Consider the following 16,490-nt stretch of genomic DNA (forward strand, 5'->3'; position numbering starts at 1 on the left):
ATTTTGAATTTTATGATTAAGAATTAAAGTTTGTAACTTCAAAGATTAATAAAATGTGATATTTGATAATTGATATCTTATTGTTTGAGTACTTTTTTTTTTAATCAAGTATTAAAATAAATATTACTATCATATAATGTTTTATGTATTTCAGATAGTGAATTTTATATATATAAAGTTTTAAGAAAATCAGAATGGCAAGTCCTTCACCACAATCATCTCCTATGCCTCCACCACAAGCACCAAGTCCTATGGGTCCACCACAGCAGGCACCATCACCATCTAATCCACAAGGTAGTCCTATGGGTCCGCCACAACATCATCCCCATAGTCCGACACAAGGATATCAAACTGGTCCACCAATGCCACCTGGAGGTCCACCTATGTCTCAATCATCTCAACAACCTCAACAACAACAACAGAATTATTCGTCGCATCCACAGCAAATGCAACCAACTATGGGTCCACAGGTAAGAAGGAAAATTTAATAAATATCGTCTTTGCTTGGCATATAAATACACTTGCAGACAAAAATTAAAAAACGAAGCAATTTTACATAATTCTGTAAATACATGTCAACAAATGACATGCATAAATTAATATTACTTAATGTATAAGAAAGATATGATTTCACACATTGAGAGGTGATAAAAATGATTTCAAATATACTATATAATGATACCATTCTGCATTTAAGAACAGAAACTAAGTAAGAGAATACAGACAAAAATTAACAAACATCATGTTATTTTAATGATAAGTTGTTTTTTGTTTCATATTGATACAGAGTCAGTTTTATAAGTATTTTTGTTTAAAATATTTTACTATTGTTTTAAAGAGTTGAATTAGTTGTTCAGCAATTGAATGATTGCAAGCTGCTATAATGCGTGGTGTTATTAAGTCCAACTCTCCACCTAGAATTGAATAAAATGATAGTCAAGTTGATTCATAATAAACATAATTTTCATGAGACTAAATCAAATACATAGGATGTATATAAAAGAATATACCTGCAGTGTCTATTACTGTTCCTCCTGCTTCCTCTATTATTAATTTTCCTGCAGCAACATCCCAAACTTCTATACTTTCTACATGATATGCTTCTATTGCACCCATTGCAACATAACACAATGTAAGGGCAGCAGTGCCTAATGATCTTATTCTAAATGTAAAGTATTATTTAAAATAATCTTTTAACTTTGATATTGCAGTAAAAGTGAAAAAAGTGACTTGAAATAAAAATGAAAGATTACCCATGAGTTCCTTGAATTAAAGCATGCATTCTACTGTACACAGAAACTAAATAATTTGAATTTTTGGCAATCCATGGTTCCATTGCTATTAGTGAATCAGATAAATCTAAAACGATAAAAATATACAACTTTAAGATACGTGACAAAGGATAAGTGTAAACAAAAAAAATTATTTGTTACAAAAAGCAAATTGGATTTATTATTCTATATATAACAGAATTGCATGAATTTTTTCATCAAATATTTGTTTATATCTCTGTGCGACCAAACGTATTTAAAAAAAAAACACATACTTCTTATTAATTATGTGAAATTGTTTTCGTTTTGTTTTTTTATCCGTACTTATATTATTTTTATTTAATTGCATTTATTTATATTAAAGTAAGTTTACTTGCTATCTTCGATGTTTTTATGGGACGTCCGTTTAAGAAAGCTCCTTTCTGTCTTTTCGCAGAGAAAAATTGTTTCATTAAAGGATTGTAGACTATTCCAATTTCAATTTTTTTACGTATCACCAATGCCACAGAGATGCACGTGTGTGGGAATTGATGAATGAAATTTGTGGTGCCATCTATTGGATCTATAATCCATGTAGGATCGTCGGTCAATTTTGGCAAACACTTATTTTCTGCAGTCGTTTCCTCGCCGATAAATCTTGAAATGCATTTGTTTATTTATTGTTAAACGTAAGAAGAATTGCATTTATTGATTTTTCCCCATTTCATTTCAACATACATACTTGTGCTTTGGATATATTTCTGATAATTGTGTTTGTAAAATATCCTCTATCTTGCGATCATATTCAGTAACAAGATCCCATTCAATACCTTTGCATTGTACGTTTTTGTATGAATCAATAGCATTTTCTATTATCTAAAGGCAAATTCTTTATTATACGAAAGAGCTAAATTAATATACAAAATAATTTAGAAAAATATTGTGTAGTATATTTGTTTAGCTTTTATATTATTATTTAAACTCGTACTTTTCCCGCTTTCAAGACCAGTTCTTCGGCGATGTTGTAGTATTCCTCGATATCGTGTGATTCGCTCATGTTTCACGTTTCCACTTTTTTCACTAATATTTATTAATAAAATAATTGTGTGAAATTTTCTTGTCGCGAACGTGTACGTTAATTCGATATTTCTGTCTAACCGACACTGTCGTTAATGATGCACTGGCTGGCCTATATAGCGACTAGAATGGAAAAAGGAAAAGAGCGGGACGAAATAGGTGCGTGCGCAAATGGCTGCGCGTGTATTGTGTGAACAAACATGTTTGTTATTTGCATTATAATATAAACTGGGTAGTGGTCGTAGAATCGGTTCCAAAATAAAAAACAGAGTTGAATTCTAAAGGGACTTTACCTCTGTTCTGCATGTTAACATTATTCGTAATTACCGTTCTTTTTCTTTTTGCGTCAATGGAACGTTCATAGCTCACGATGGATTTTCCTTGATTTGTCATCTAGAAGTTGCGAAGTATTTACCGGGTTATTCCAAAGAATATTTTCATTCGTTTGGTTTTACCAGAAAATTACAAAAGTGTGATAATTATTTGTAAGAAGAAAGTAGAACCTTATTAGAGCGATTCTATTAAAGGAATAGTTTCACATTTTAATCACTTTAGAAGAAGTATCGTCGAACTGTTAACCTTTTTACGTTATGTTTTGAAGGTTAGGTATGCTGTTTCGAAAAACTATTACGATTACATACTATGCAAGTTACGGAAAATGAATATTATCAATATGAATTAATTTTATTGTTATTAAATCAAAGGTAATTTATTTATTTCCTTCTTTCACTTTTTCATCAGCTTCGCGAATAAGCTTGACCATCTCCTTTGCAATCTTCTCGTTGCACGCCCCAATTGCACGTGGTTTCATAATATCAATTTTTTCCCCTGTAACATATATCGCAATCGATGTAACGACTACTTTAAAATACATGCATGCAGATAGGAAAGATTGAAAGGAGACGCGTATATAAATGATTATTCACCTGTTACACGATCCACAACGACACCACCTGCTTCTGTAATAATTAACGATGCAGCGGCGATATCCCACGTCGAGATTCCTGGACCTTCGATATAGTAGGCCTCGACAATTCCCATTGCAATATAACATAACGATAATGCTGCCACACCAAGTGTACGAATACTACCGTGAAAAATGAATTAACATATAAAAACAAGTTTCTCGATAGGTATATTTTTCGAAAAGTACATTCAATTAGCAAGCATCTTCTTTTTCTTTTTAAAGAATATTTTATACTTTTATTGTTATACTATGAACATGAAATTTTCATAATATTCATTTAGGACACAGCAAAATATAATCGTATTTTAAAACAAACGTCGAAATGTCGAAATAGGAATAAATTTAGTTTAATTGGAAAACTGAAACATTGAATATCTCACCCTTGAGCTTTTTGAACAATTGTTCGTAATCTTTCGATAGTCTTTTCTCTCATGTGATCGATTTTTATAAAACCACTTTCCAGACAGACTAAAGCTTTCGATAAATCTGTAAAGAAGCATTATTATCTACGTATTATTGACCGACAGATGATAATATCATTCATTCATCTCGTGACGACTACACCTCGTGCAGTAACTTATATATTTCCAACGGAAGAAAAGAAGGTTAGATTACCTTGAATATTGGAAACTCTTATCGGTTTATTGTTCAAAAACGCGCCGCGACCTTTTCTCGCTGTGAACAACTGCTCGAGAACAGGATTATAAACGATACCGATCACCATTTCTTTTTTAATCGCTAAACCGATTACGACACAAGTGTGGGGAAAACCGTGAACAAAGTTTGTGGTACCGTCTATCGGGTCTATTATCCACGTAGGATCGTCTGTCAGCTCTGGAAGCTCACTTCCGGTTGACTCCTCACCTATAAATCTACCACCAAATCCTCTAATACTTCTTTCTCTTTGCAAATGAAATTTTGTATTTTTTTTTTTTTTTTTTTCTCCCAAATTGAACATCCACTTACCAATGACAAATATATTTACCTGTGATCCGAAAATTTCGCTTTCAATTGACCAATGACAATACTTTCTATTTTTCGATCGTATTCTGTTACCAAGTCCCAGTCGCCAAGCTTTTCGTCGACATTTTTTTTACCGCTGATAGCTGTCTTTAGTATCTTTGATAGAAAATCATGCGAATCATTAAAATGTTATCAGTGTCAACGTGAAGTCTATTCGGTTACATTAGATTTCTATCGTTGAAAGTATGATAAAAATAGAATTAATCAAAGAGAAATATTTGACCTAACGTTTGTACGTAATAATTAAAACGAATCATTTCGTGATATAATAAACGGTGCAAAGCGATAATAATGAATATGTAATGTCATATAAATTGGAAAGATTAATTAAAGTAAAATGAATCAATGGAACATGTACTGTCGTATCGAATCCTATTACAAAATAGTAGTGAAATTTGGCGACGTCCTATTATGCGTGCTTACTTGAGCTGCATCGTGAGTCAGTTTGATCGCAAACTCATAGTACACGTCTTCCGTGTAACGTGCCATCTCTATTTCTCTCACTCTCTCACAATTTCCTGGTAAATAATGAACACGAGTTCTTCCACGAGAAAACACATCAAGAGATACTGTGTTGGCTGCAACAGCAACACGTTCTTTTTATTCGTATCGTAGAAATGATTCAAGGATGATTTGATCTATTGATTCATACTCCCTCAAGTTGCCCAAGCGTATTTTTGGAATCATGTTTTACCACATTCTCGACACTTCCTCTAATCGTGTTTCAAGATAATGAGATTTACATTATACTATGATGTTGGGGCTTTATATATGACTGTAAGGCTTGATTTGGTAAACAAAACTATGTTCATAGAAATTTGTGCTTTGAACGGTGTAAAAGATCAAATCTTGAAATGTTTCTCTCACTCATTCTCTCACACACTCTCGTTCTTTTACTTGACACACTCATTCCTACACTCTCTCCTCTCTCTCTCTCTCTCTTTCTCTCTCTGTCATTCACTTACACTCTCAGTCTTTCACTTACACTCACTTTTACACTCTCATTTTCTTTCTAAATCTCTATCACACTCTCTTTCTCTCATTTACTCACTCACTCACACTCTCTTTCTCTCATTTACTCACTCACTCACACTCTCTTTCTTTCTCTCATTTACTCACTCACTCACACTCTCATTCTTTCTCTCTCTCTCACTCTCACACTCTCACTCGCTCTCTCTCTCTCTCTCTCTCTCTCTCATTCACTCACTCTCGTTCTCTCTCTCACTCTCACACTCTCTCACTCTCACATACTCTCGTTCTCTCTCTCTCTCTCTCTCTCTCTTTCTCTCACTCTCACACACTCATTCTTCCTCTTCAATTATTCTTTCTCTCTCATTCACTCACACTCTCGTTCTCTCTCACTCTCACACTCTCACTCGCTCTCTCTCTCTCTCATTCACTCACTCTCGTTCTCTCTCTCACTCTCACACACTCTCATTCTCTCTCACTCTCACATACTCTCATTCTCTCTCTCTCTCTCTCTCTCTCTTTCTCTCACTCTCACACACTCATTCTTCCTCTTCAATTCTCTCTCTATACTGATCATTGTCACAGAAAGTTGACAACACCCGATTAAGATGACAATTCGACGAGATTTTTGTTAAAAATCAGTCACGGATACAACGACGAAGAAGAAGGTATATGTACCTACGAACGAAATATCTCGTTGTTTCGTTTTCAGTTCAATCGAATTACAAATAGTCGAACTGTACAGTGCTGGAAAATGAGATCCTTGAAATGCTAATTTACGAGATTGATATTAGGCTCGTTGGTCTCTCCGCCTGTTCGTATAATTTACAATTGTAAAACAAACGGAATACCCAGATTTAAAAATACCAGCACCAGTGTTTCATTTAGGATGTAAAGTAGGTCATTGCAATAAATCTTCATAATATTCTTAAATTAAGTTGATAAGCGTTGATAAAGCAGAGGAATTTGTTAAATCGACAAATTCTTTGTAAATTTTACACCTTGTCGTTCCCCGTTTCTTATTCTCCGCCCGTAATTCCCTCTATTATACTAATTCCGCGTGAGTTTGCCATTTATTAAAAATCTCGCTTTTTGCGATGCGGTTGTTACTCAGAGAACACGATTCTTATCAATTGCAATTAGCAATTTGCCAGATGACTTTACTACAATGCCACAAGCAACGTATCGAAGAACATAATAACGATAAAAGACTATGCCAAGGTAAATCACTTTCACATCAGACTCTTCTAATAATCAGCTTCGCGAGGATCGTTATTTAAATTAATTATCTTCGTTTATCTCGCAGCTTCCTGCTACCGTAATCTTCGAATACGAGAAGAAATTCGCATTATTGTCGAAATAATATATAGATACGATAAAATAATGTTATCGAGAAAATTAACGGAAGTTCGATATTTATTTCTGACAATCGTGTCGGTTCTCCAAAATTCTTTCTGTTACCGCGAATTAGACTAACGAAACACACGTTACTTCATTAGCTTCAAAAGTTGCATTACCTTCGACAGAGTTTTTTTTATCAAATTCTTTGTTCGCTGCAACATTCACTCGACCGTAAAATTTTGCAACTGCAATTTTAGATATCTATGAATCATTGTATTTCCCTGTCTTAACCTTCGATTACTCTTTTACATTTCCGCGGCCATCTTGCATGTAATGTTCCACTCGAAACAGGATACGTATCTATAGTCCACGCAGAGTTTCAATTTGATTTATAATTGTTTCGGTTTTTCTTTTTTCTTTATCGATCTTATTAACATATCTCTGATTGATCTGATTGTTAGCTATTCAGTTTTCCAAGAAGTTGCCACAGATTGCTTGGAATTCACAACACAATGTTACGCTATCCACACACAATAGCGAATTGAATATTCATTTGAAAATAATCACCGGTACGTGATTTCGAAAAATAAAAAAAATAACCGACACACTGTCCGAGGCAATTTAGTCTTTCACGTTTAGTGCTTCGATATTTTTACGATTTTCACAAAAAAAAAAATTGCCAACAGAAACGACTAAAAGCTGGTAGTAGAAATTGAGCTTCGGTAATTTTCGGAAGAACAATAAACGATAATTATTGAATTTTTTATTCCTTCGATTCATTTTCAATCGTCAGCATTTACCTTCAACGAGTCGTCTACGTTATACTACTCTCGATTTACAAAAATAATTCCAATAAAAAGTCTTACGAAAGTCAGGTTAAAAATCATTTTGCAACTACAATTTAATCACTTCGCTTTTTAATCTTCCTAATCAAAAGATGGAAAATTCGTCTGTTCTTCTTTTTTCTACGTAGAGAAAGAAAAAGGGGGGAAGATTAAGTGTAGAATGAAATGATCGAAACTATAACGACACTTTTATTCTCTCTATAAGCACACAAAAATCGATCCAGAATTTAAACCTCGATCATGTCCTCGTTAATCTCTTACGCATTGTTTTCAAGTCAGTGTTAATAATTAATTCCTTTATCTCCGTCGCAAGTGTACAGTTTCCCGCGGCAATTGTGTTCGGTTTCATAAAATTGTACTGTTCCTCTGTAAAAGAAAATTTTTCAAAATATCTTCCAACATTCACACATCGGATAAAAAGAGTGTTACAATTTTTCTTCGTTTTTTTTTACACATTCTTTTGTTTATTCGTATCGTTAAAATTGTACCTTTGGTGTCAAGTACTGAGCCACCTGCCTCGCGAACGATTAACACTCCCGCCGCAACGTCCCAAGGTTGAAGGAAGTCCATATGAAAGCTATCTAGTGCACCTTTTGCAACGTACGCTAGACTCAACGCAGCCGATCCGATAACTCTAACTCTGAAGTGTGAAAAAAAGAATAAAGATTAATTTTACGTTTTTATTACCAATTCTTCGCGAACGTTTTACGGGAAATCCCCGGAAATATTTCGTACCGCGGTAGCGTTAAATTTCTGTTAAGATTGCGGAGTTGTGGCGATTCTTTTTTTCGCGCCAAATTTATTTCACTTGTTAAACTCGCGACGTGGAAACGATCCGATAAACGTGAAACACACACACCGTGTCCCGCGGGTGAAAATGTGCGAAATATTCGCCGCGGCGGCGAAAATTTCGCAATTCATTGGACGGAGGAAAATAGACGAATTTCGCTGCCGCGGCGAATATTCCGCGTTGATCCAGGGGTTCCCCTATTCTGTCCCCTTCGGATGCGTCGTACACTTACCCCCGTGACGCGTGTATCAAGGCATCTAATCTGCCCGTTCTGATGTCCCGGTTTCTCGAGGGAATACGAAGCGAGAACAACTCGATCTCTATCAAAGCTTTTTTCAGTTCTGTAAGAAATAATCGAGAATGTGAAAAAGCTTTTGCATCTTAACGGATTGCTATCTCTGTCGCGTCTAATCTTAAACTCGTAATTATCTTTACCGGCTACCCAAAAGTGGACAAGGAATTTTCAGTTTTTATCGTTTAGTCGACATATATGATTTAGAAACGTTTCTTCTTTTCTTTTTTCGCTAGAATTGTAATTACCGGTTACGGTTGTAGTGCTGATCGGTTTGTCGTTCAAAAAAGCGCCTTGTCCTTTAATCGCAGTGTACAATTCCGCGGTGAGCGGATTATAAATGATCCCTGCAGCGAGTTCCTTGCAAACTGCTAAACCAATAGAGATACACGTGAACGGAAGCGAATTTACGTAATTCATAGTTCCGTCTATAGGATCTATGATCCATGTTGGTTTGTCTGTTAATACTGGTGTCTCTTTTACATGGCTTTCCTCACCGATAAATCTGTGAGAAAATGAGCATGCTTCGTTATTTCAATTCCGCTCTATTGATCATCGAACGGCGGGCGTACTTACTCGTGATCGGGAAACTTTGTTTTCAGACCGTTGATCAGTACATTCTCGATCTTTTTGTCATAATCCGTAACCAAGTCCCATTCGTGATCCTTCGTTTCCACGATCTTTTCTCCTTCGAAGCCACACTTAAATATCTAAGGAGGAGCACGGTGAAAGATAAAATTTATCTGATAAGTGTGCAACGTTCTCGAAGATAAGTAAAGAGAAAATCATTGATATATATATATGAAACTACACCTTAAGAGCTTTGACAGATTTACAATTTACTAAATGCGTCGATTTTATATTATTGATAAAAAGGAAATAAATTTACAATTAACGCATACATATGGAAATGAATATTTGTTGAAAAGAATTTCGGGTAAACGATAAATTTGTTGTGAGACGATGAAATTTTAGCGAAGTGAAAAATAAAAAAAATAACATTTGTGTTGGGACGCTTCGCCAACGCGAGTTTATTAGAATTTCACCAGCAGAAGGAAGTAACTATGACTCACCTCACCTGCTTTCAAGGTTAACTCCTTGGCAAACTCAATGTAATTCCTGATATCTAGCTCACTCGACATGATCGCTGATTCCGAGGCTTTCGATGGAACGACTGAATGATTGAACGCACGGTATCCTCTTATCTCTGTCATCAGAGATATAGGTACGCGCAAATGGCACAGGTAACTGAACTTAAACATTCAAACAGGTTTCTTATGTAAGACACCGTGCAGAGTGGAACCTTTTCTTTTCTGTGAATTTTCAGCTTTTCAAAATGAAAGTTGGAAAAGTGATACGTTGGAAGTTTGCAACTTGAGATCGTGTAAACTTTTCACATGAAATTCCTACTTTCAATATAGCCAATTTCAGTTTGTAGGGATATGCTTAGTTTGAATGCTTATTATATCAGGTAGTGTGGTGTAAAGGTTTGTTAAAGGAATCATTTTAAATGATCACTTTTACCGTGAATACACGATTTTCATTTTTGGAAAATTCAATCGACAACGATTGAAATACAAGCTTTTTTTTTTTTTTATCGTATGTAAGATAATAATTAATCACTGTTGATAATTCCGTGGTAATCGTCGCGAGTTATATATATAGAGAGAAAATATAAAAATATGAGAGATAATATATTCTAACCGAAAATGTCTATGAAGTTGATAACGAAGCGTTTAAAAAATTTCTCTTTACCCTTAGGGCAGCACTGTCGATGGATTTATCCGGCCATCTGAAGTGCTCAAAGGGTTAAATATTTATTTATTTATTTTTATTTTTTTCCGAAATTATATTTCTCTATGAATTATTGGAAAACTTAGCTTTTCGTGTAACATAATATAATATGATGTAATTTAATGTAATTGTAAAAAAAGAGAGGCAGTAATATATAACAGCGACTCGAAGTATTCTTTCTTTTTTTTTCTTTTTCATTGGAAATTTTAATTTATCGTAAACTACGTACCGTTTATATCTATTACTATATCACTAACTTTCCTAACGAGAAGTGTTCCAGTAGCCACGTTCTAAGGCTGCAAATTGCCACTGTGATAAGCTTCTACGTAACAAAGAGTCAGTGCTGCTGCACCCATTATACGTATCCCGTGAGCCACTGAGACGAAAGCCTTTAATTCCATCAATAATACAATCTCTTTCATTCTCGATGGTTGCATAGAATCCCTCTAGTCAGAGCAATCAGTCCTTTTATTTCTGATAGTATTAGTTTAACTAGTTGATTTGAGGAAAAATGATCGTCTAAGAAATTAAAGGTTGTAACGATAATTTTGGTATGCTCTCACTTGGCTTTATTAGTTTCAATGAAAATTCTAATACGTTCAAAAAACATAATAAAGTGTCTTGCAGTTCAAGTATGAACGAAAAGAAATTTAAAAAAGAGCATTTAATGTCACAGAATCAAGGTGGACCAGGGGGTCCAGGCAGCCAAAACTCTAATTCTCAGCAAGGTCCTGGAGGGCCTATGGTACCAGGTCAAATGGGACCAAACGGACCTCAAGGGACATCTCACATGATGCAGTCTGGACCAAATCAAATGAGCTCGAATGGACCAGGGCAAATGAGTACCGGTGGACCCGGTCAAATGGGCCCAGGAGGACCCAATCAGATGGGTCCAGGCGGTCCTATCGGACCAAGTCACATGGGACAAGGAGGTGGAGGACCACCAGGAGGTCCTCCTCCTCATATGAGTCAAGGTCCTGCCCAAATGGGTGGTCCAGGTAGTGGGCCAGTGCAAGGCCCACAGATGGGCTCTGGTGGACCGCCAAATTCGCAAATGGGGCCTGGGGGGCCGGGGCATATGGGTGGTCCGCCAGGGCCAGGCCATATGAACGCGAGTGGTCCACCTGGACCAGGACATATGAGCAGCAACGGTCCACCGGGATCAGGACATATTAATACAAGTGGACCTCCAGGATCAGGACATATGACTAACACAGGACCATCAGGATCGAGCCATATGAATGCCAGTGGTCCACCTGGACCAGGACATATGAGCAGCGGACCCTCAATGCCAAGTCATATGAACACGGGTGGCCCACCAGGTTCGGGTCATATGAGCGCTAGTGGTCATTTGGGACCGGGGGGACCGGGCCAGATGCCACCAGGTGGCCCTGGTGGCCATAGTATGGGTCCAGGAGGTCCTAATCAAATGGGCCCTGGTGGTCCAAATCAAATGGTACCTAGTAGTCAATCTCCGATAGGACCTAATCCTATGGGACCTATAGGTCCAGGAGGACAAATTGGTCCAAATGGACCTGGTCAAATGGGACATAATGGACCCTCGCCAATGGGTCCAAATGGTCCAGGACAGATGAACATAGGCACTCCTTCGTCGCAAATGGGGATGGGAGGGCCTGGAAGCCAAATGGGTCCTGGAGGACCAGCTACTCAAATGGGTCCAGGAAGCGGACCTGGAGGACAGTTGGGTCCAAATGGTCTCGGACAGATAGGACCAGGAAGTGGTCCTGGAGGACAGATACCACCAGGTAATGGACCCGGAGGTCCTATGGGTCCTGGAAGCAGTTCTGCTGGACAAATGGGGTCAACTGGTGGACCTGGAGGACAGATGGGTCCAGGAAGCGGTCCTGGAGTGCAAATAGGACCGGGAAGCGGTAGCGGTAGTCAAATGGGACCAGGTAATCCTCCTGGTAATCCGATGACACCAGGAAGTGGACCTAGCGGACAGATGGGTCCAGGAAATGGACCACCAGGTGGACAAATGGGTCCTGGGAGTGGACCTAGTGGTCCAATGGGGCCAGGAAATGTACCTGGAGGGCAAATGGGTCCTGGAAATGGTCCAAGTAGTCAGATGGGTCCTGGGAGCGGTCCAACGGGACAATTGGGACCTAGTGGTCCAGGAGGACAAATGGTTCCTGGTGGTCCAGGAGGACAAATACCACCAGGCGGTCCCACGAATCAAATGGGACCAGGTGGTCCTGGTAATCAAATGGGACCCAGTGCCGCGAGTAACCAACTAGGCCATGGTGGCGCTACCAATCAAATGGGACCAAACGGACCATCTGGTCAATCCTCTTCTGGCCAAATGGGACCTGGTTCTCAAAATCAACAAATTGGTCCTGGAGGCACGGCGCCAATCGGGCCTGGTGCCCCTGTCAATCAGATGAGTCAGACTGGACCTGGTCAGATTGGTCCCAGTGGCCCTGCTGGTCCACCTGGCGCTGGACAAGAAAACTTGAACGCTTTGCAGAAGGCTATTGACTCTATGGAGGAGAAAGGACTTCAGGAAGATCCGCGTTATTCCCAGTTGCTTGCTATAAGAGCTCGTCAAGGCAACATGGGAGAGAAACAAACCTTTAGTTCACAGCAGTTACAACAATTACGGTATGTTACATACATTATATTAACAAGGAGAGTGCAAGATCTTCGGATCGTCGATTTAGTTGACGAAAAGATCCCTTTATAAGGGCAGATACACAATACTTGAGATTCTTGCACTGTCCTTGTAAGTAATAGATTATTAAGAATCACCAAAAGGGATTAATGTCACATATTGTATCGTTTACAGTGTACAGATAATGGCGTATCGATTATTGGCAAGGAATCAGCCGTTATCGCAACAACTTGCACTTGCTGTTCAAGGTAAATTAACCAACATATGATATAATTTTTATGCTTTAGATAACTGCTCTATGTTTTGTATTACTTTATTTTATACATACAAATGGTACATTAAATATTATATCTTTTATCCTAGAAGTATCCTAGAAGTTGTATTCTAAAATTTTTATTATTTAACGATGCAATTTACTGATGGCTGATACGAATGAGTTTTGTTTATACTTAAATATACTGAGTTCTGCTTGAATATTGATGTACCCATGTTGTGAAAGAACAACAGTAGAGTAGATTGATTCACAGTGGTGTTTGATGTAAGATTAATGTAAATAGGTGGAGCACCTCCTCCCCCAGGTATGGGACAACGTCCTCCTATAGATCCGTCTCAAGGACCCACTACTACCACAGGTCCACAAATTTCTGGACCAAACGTCGTAATTGGTACTCCAGTTCCTCCAAGACCAGGCTGTCAGACGCCGCAACAGCAACAACCTCCTCCACCAGGTGCCAAGACTAACAGAGTAACGAGTGTGGCGAAACCAGCTGGTCTAGATCCGCTACTAATTCTACAAGAACGTGAAAATAGAGTGGCAGCACGTATATCATTGCGCATGGAACAATTGAGCAATTTGCCAACCAACATGCCAGAAGATCTTCGTATCCAGGCACAAATTGAACTGCGAATGCTTAGGGTATTGAATTTCCAGAGGCAATTGCGATCAGAGATTTTAGCATGTACTCGTAAGGATACTACTTTAGAAACTGCAGTGAATGTAAAAGCCTATAAACGTACAAAGAGACAGACTCTTCGAGAAGCTAGAGCTACTGAAAAGCTTGAAAAGCAACAAAAGCTGGAAGCTGAACGTAAACGCAGACAAAAACATCAAGAATTTCTTAGTTCTGTACTTCAACATGGTAAAGATTTCAAGGAGTTTCACCGAAACAATGTGGCAAAGTTGGCTAGACTTAATAAAGCAGTTCTCAATTATCACGCAAATGCCGAAAGGGAACAGAAAAAAGAGCAAGAACGTATAGAGAAGGAACGTATGAGACGTCTTATGGCAGAAGACGAAGAAGGTTATAGAAAACTGATCGATCAAAAGAAAGATAAACGATTAGCATTCCTGTTGTCTCAAACAGATGAATATATCAGTAATCTCACTGAAATGGTAAAGCAACATAAAATCGAACAAAAGAGGAAACAAGTAGAAGAGCAAAAGCGTAAAAAGGTATGTATTTTTTTTTATTGCCTTCAAGTACAATTCATTGGTGTAATCAATTTTTTATAATTGTTTAAATAGAAAAAGAAAAAGATGCAAGATGGTGAAGGAGGTGAAGATGGAAATGGCAATGAAGATACACGTATTGGAGTAATTGAGACAGCTACTGGCCGCACTTTAACGGGCGAAGAAGCTCCATTAATGAGTCAACTTTCAGCATTCTTAGAATCCCATCCAGGATGGGAGCCGATTGAATCAGAAAGTGAAGAGGATGAAGATGAAGAGGAAGATGATAATGACGACGAACGCAAAGAAAAAGCTCCCGGCGATTCCGAAGAAGATAAAGTTAAGAAAACGATACACAAAGCCAAGGTAGAAGATGATGAATATAAAACAGAAGAACAGACATACTATAGCATCGCTCACACTGTACACGAAGTAGTAACAGAGCAAGCGTCTATCATGGTTAATGGAAAATTAAAGGAATATCAAATAAAGGTTTGCCATTTATAGTTTTTCCATTCAATAATATTTTTACAAAACATATCGTAAAATTTTCATTAATTTCAGGGTTTAGAATGGTTAGTGTCATTATTTAACAATAATCTTAACGGTATACTTGCGGATGAAATGGGTCTCGGTAAAACTATTCAGACGATAGCATTGGTGACTTACCTTATGGAGAAAAAAAAAGTCAATGGACCATTCCTTATAATTGTACCCCTGTCGTATGTACTGTTATCATTAAATACTTTTAAGTAAAGAAAATATAAGTTAATTAAACACGGATTGTGTTTTTAATAAATTATTTTCTTTTAGAACTTTATCGAATTGGGTTCTAGAATTTGAAAAATGGGCTCCTAGTGTCGTTGTAGTGTCATATAAAGGTTCACCAGCTGGCAGAAGGGCTATTCAGTCTCAAATGAGAGCTACTAAATTTAATGTTCTGCTTACAACATATGAATACGTTATTAAAGACAAGGGCGTCTTAGCTAAATTACAGTGGAAGTACATGATCATTGATGAGGGCCATAGAATGAAAAACCATCATTGTAAGCTAACGCAAGTTCTAAATACGCATTATTTGGCTCCTCATCGACTCCTGTTGACAGGAACACCATTGCAAAATAAATTGCCCGAGCTGTGGGCGTTACTAAACTTTTTACTTCCCTCGATCTTTAAATCTTGTAGTACTTTCGAGCAGTGGTTCAATGCTCCATTCGCAACTACCGGTGAAAAAGTTGAATTAAACGAGGAAGAAACGATTCTCATTATTCGTCGATTGCATAAGGTATTACGTCCTTTCCTCTTAAGACGTCTGAAGAAAGAAGTTGAATCGCAGTTACCTGACAAAGTGGAATACATTATAAAATGCGATATGTCTGGACTGCAAAAGGTTCTTTACAAACACATGCAAAGCAAGGGTGTATTGTTAACTGATGGATCAGAGAAGGGAAAACAGGGCAAAGGAGGCGCTAAGGCTTTGATGAACACCATAGTTCAGTTGAGAAAGTTATGCAATCACCCCTTCATGTTCCAAGCTATCGAAGAGAAATATTGCGAGCACGTTGGAACTCAAGGATCTGGTGTTATTACAGGACCGGATTTATTCCGTGCTTCTGGCAAGTTCGAACTTTTGGACCGTATTCTTCCGAAGTTGAAAGCGACGAATCATCGAGTTTTATTATTCTGTCAAATGACACAGTTGATGACCATCATGGAAGATTATCTAAGTTGGAGAGGATTCATGTATTTGCGGTTAGATGGTACGACAAAAGCGGAAGACAGAGGAGACTTACTAAAGAAATTCAACGATCCTGGTTCCGAATATTTCTTGTTCTTACTGTCGACACGTGCTGGTGGTCTTGGATTAAATTTACAAGCTGCAGATACAGTTATTATTTTCGATTCCGATTGGAATCCGCATCAAGATTTGCAAGCACAAGACAGAGCACATAGAATTGGCCAAAAGAACGAAGTACGTGTCCTCAGACTAATGACGGTTAATTCGGTCGAAGAAAGAATATTGGCTGCAGCTAGGTACAAATTGAACATGGATGAAAAGG

At 37.7% G+C, this 16,490-nt stretch overlaps 2 protein-coding genes across 2 annotated transcripts in view; one reads left to right on the forward strand and one right to left on the reverse strand.

Annotated features, from left to right (window-relative positions):
- The window catches only part of LOC108572482 (ATP-dependent helicase brm), an 18,515-nt gene that overhangs the window by 771 nt on the left and 1,254 nt on the right, over positions 1-16,490 (forward strand). Inside the window, exons 2-8 of the mRNA XM_017934725.1 lie at positions 155-470; positions 11,025-12,970; positions 13,155-13,228; positions 13,538-14,433; positions 14,506-14,922; positions 14,995-15,152; positions 15,244-16,489. Of these exons, the coding sequence (XP_017790214.1) occupies positions 195-470; positions 11,025-12,970; positions 13,155-13,228; positions 13,538-14,433; positions 14,506-14,922; positions 14,995-15,152; positions 15,244-16,489 (5,013 nt within the window). The 5' untranslated portion in view covers positions 155-194. The remainder of the gene's footprint in view (positions 1-154; positions 471-11,024; positions 12,971-13,154; positions 13,229-13,537; positions 14,434-14,505; positions 14,923-14,994; positions 15,153-15,243; position 16,490) is intronic.
- Positions 7,671-9,791, reverse strand: LOC108572483 (inositol monophosphatase 2-like). The gene is made up of 6 exons (XM_017934727.1): positions 9,628-9,791; positions 9,131-9,264; positions 8,803-9,059; positions 8,495-8,603; positions 7,961-8,112; positions 7,671-7,838 (listed from the first exon to the last, which is right to left on the reverse strand). The coding sequence occupies exons 1-6, from the start codon at positions 9,766-9,768 to the stop codon at positions 7,711-7,713; spliced, it is 921 nt and encodes a 306-aa protein (XP_017790216.1). The 5' UTR covers positions 9,769-9,791; the 3' UTR covers positions 7,671-7,710.

This window comes from Habropoda laboriosa, unplaced genomic scaffold (assembly GCF_001263275.1).
Source record: "Habropoda laboriosa isolate 0110345459 unplaced genomic scaffold, ASM126327v1 scaffold65, whole genome shotgun sequence".
In the NCBI taxonomy this organism is placed as follows: Eukaryota; Metazoa; Arthropoda; class Insecta; order Hymenoptera; family Apidae; genus Habropoda; species Habropoda laboriosa.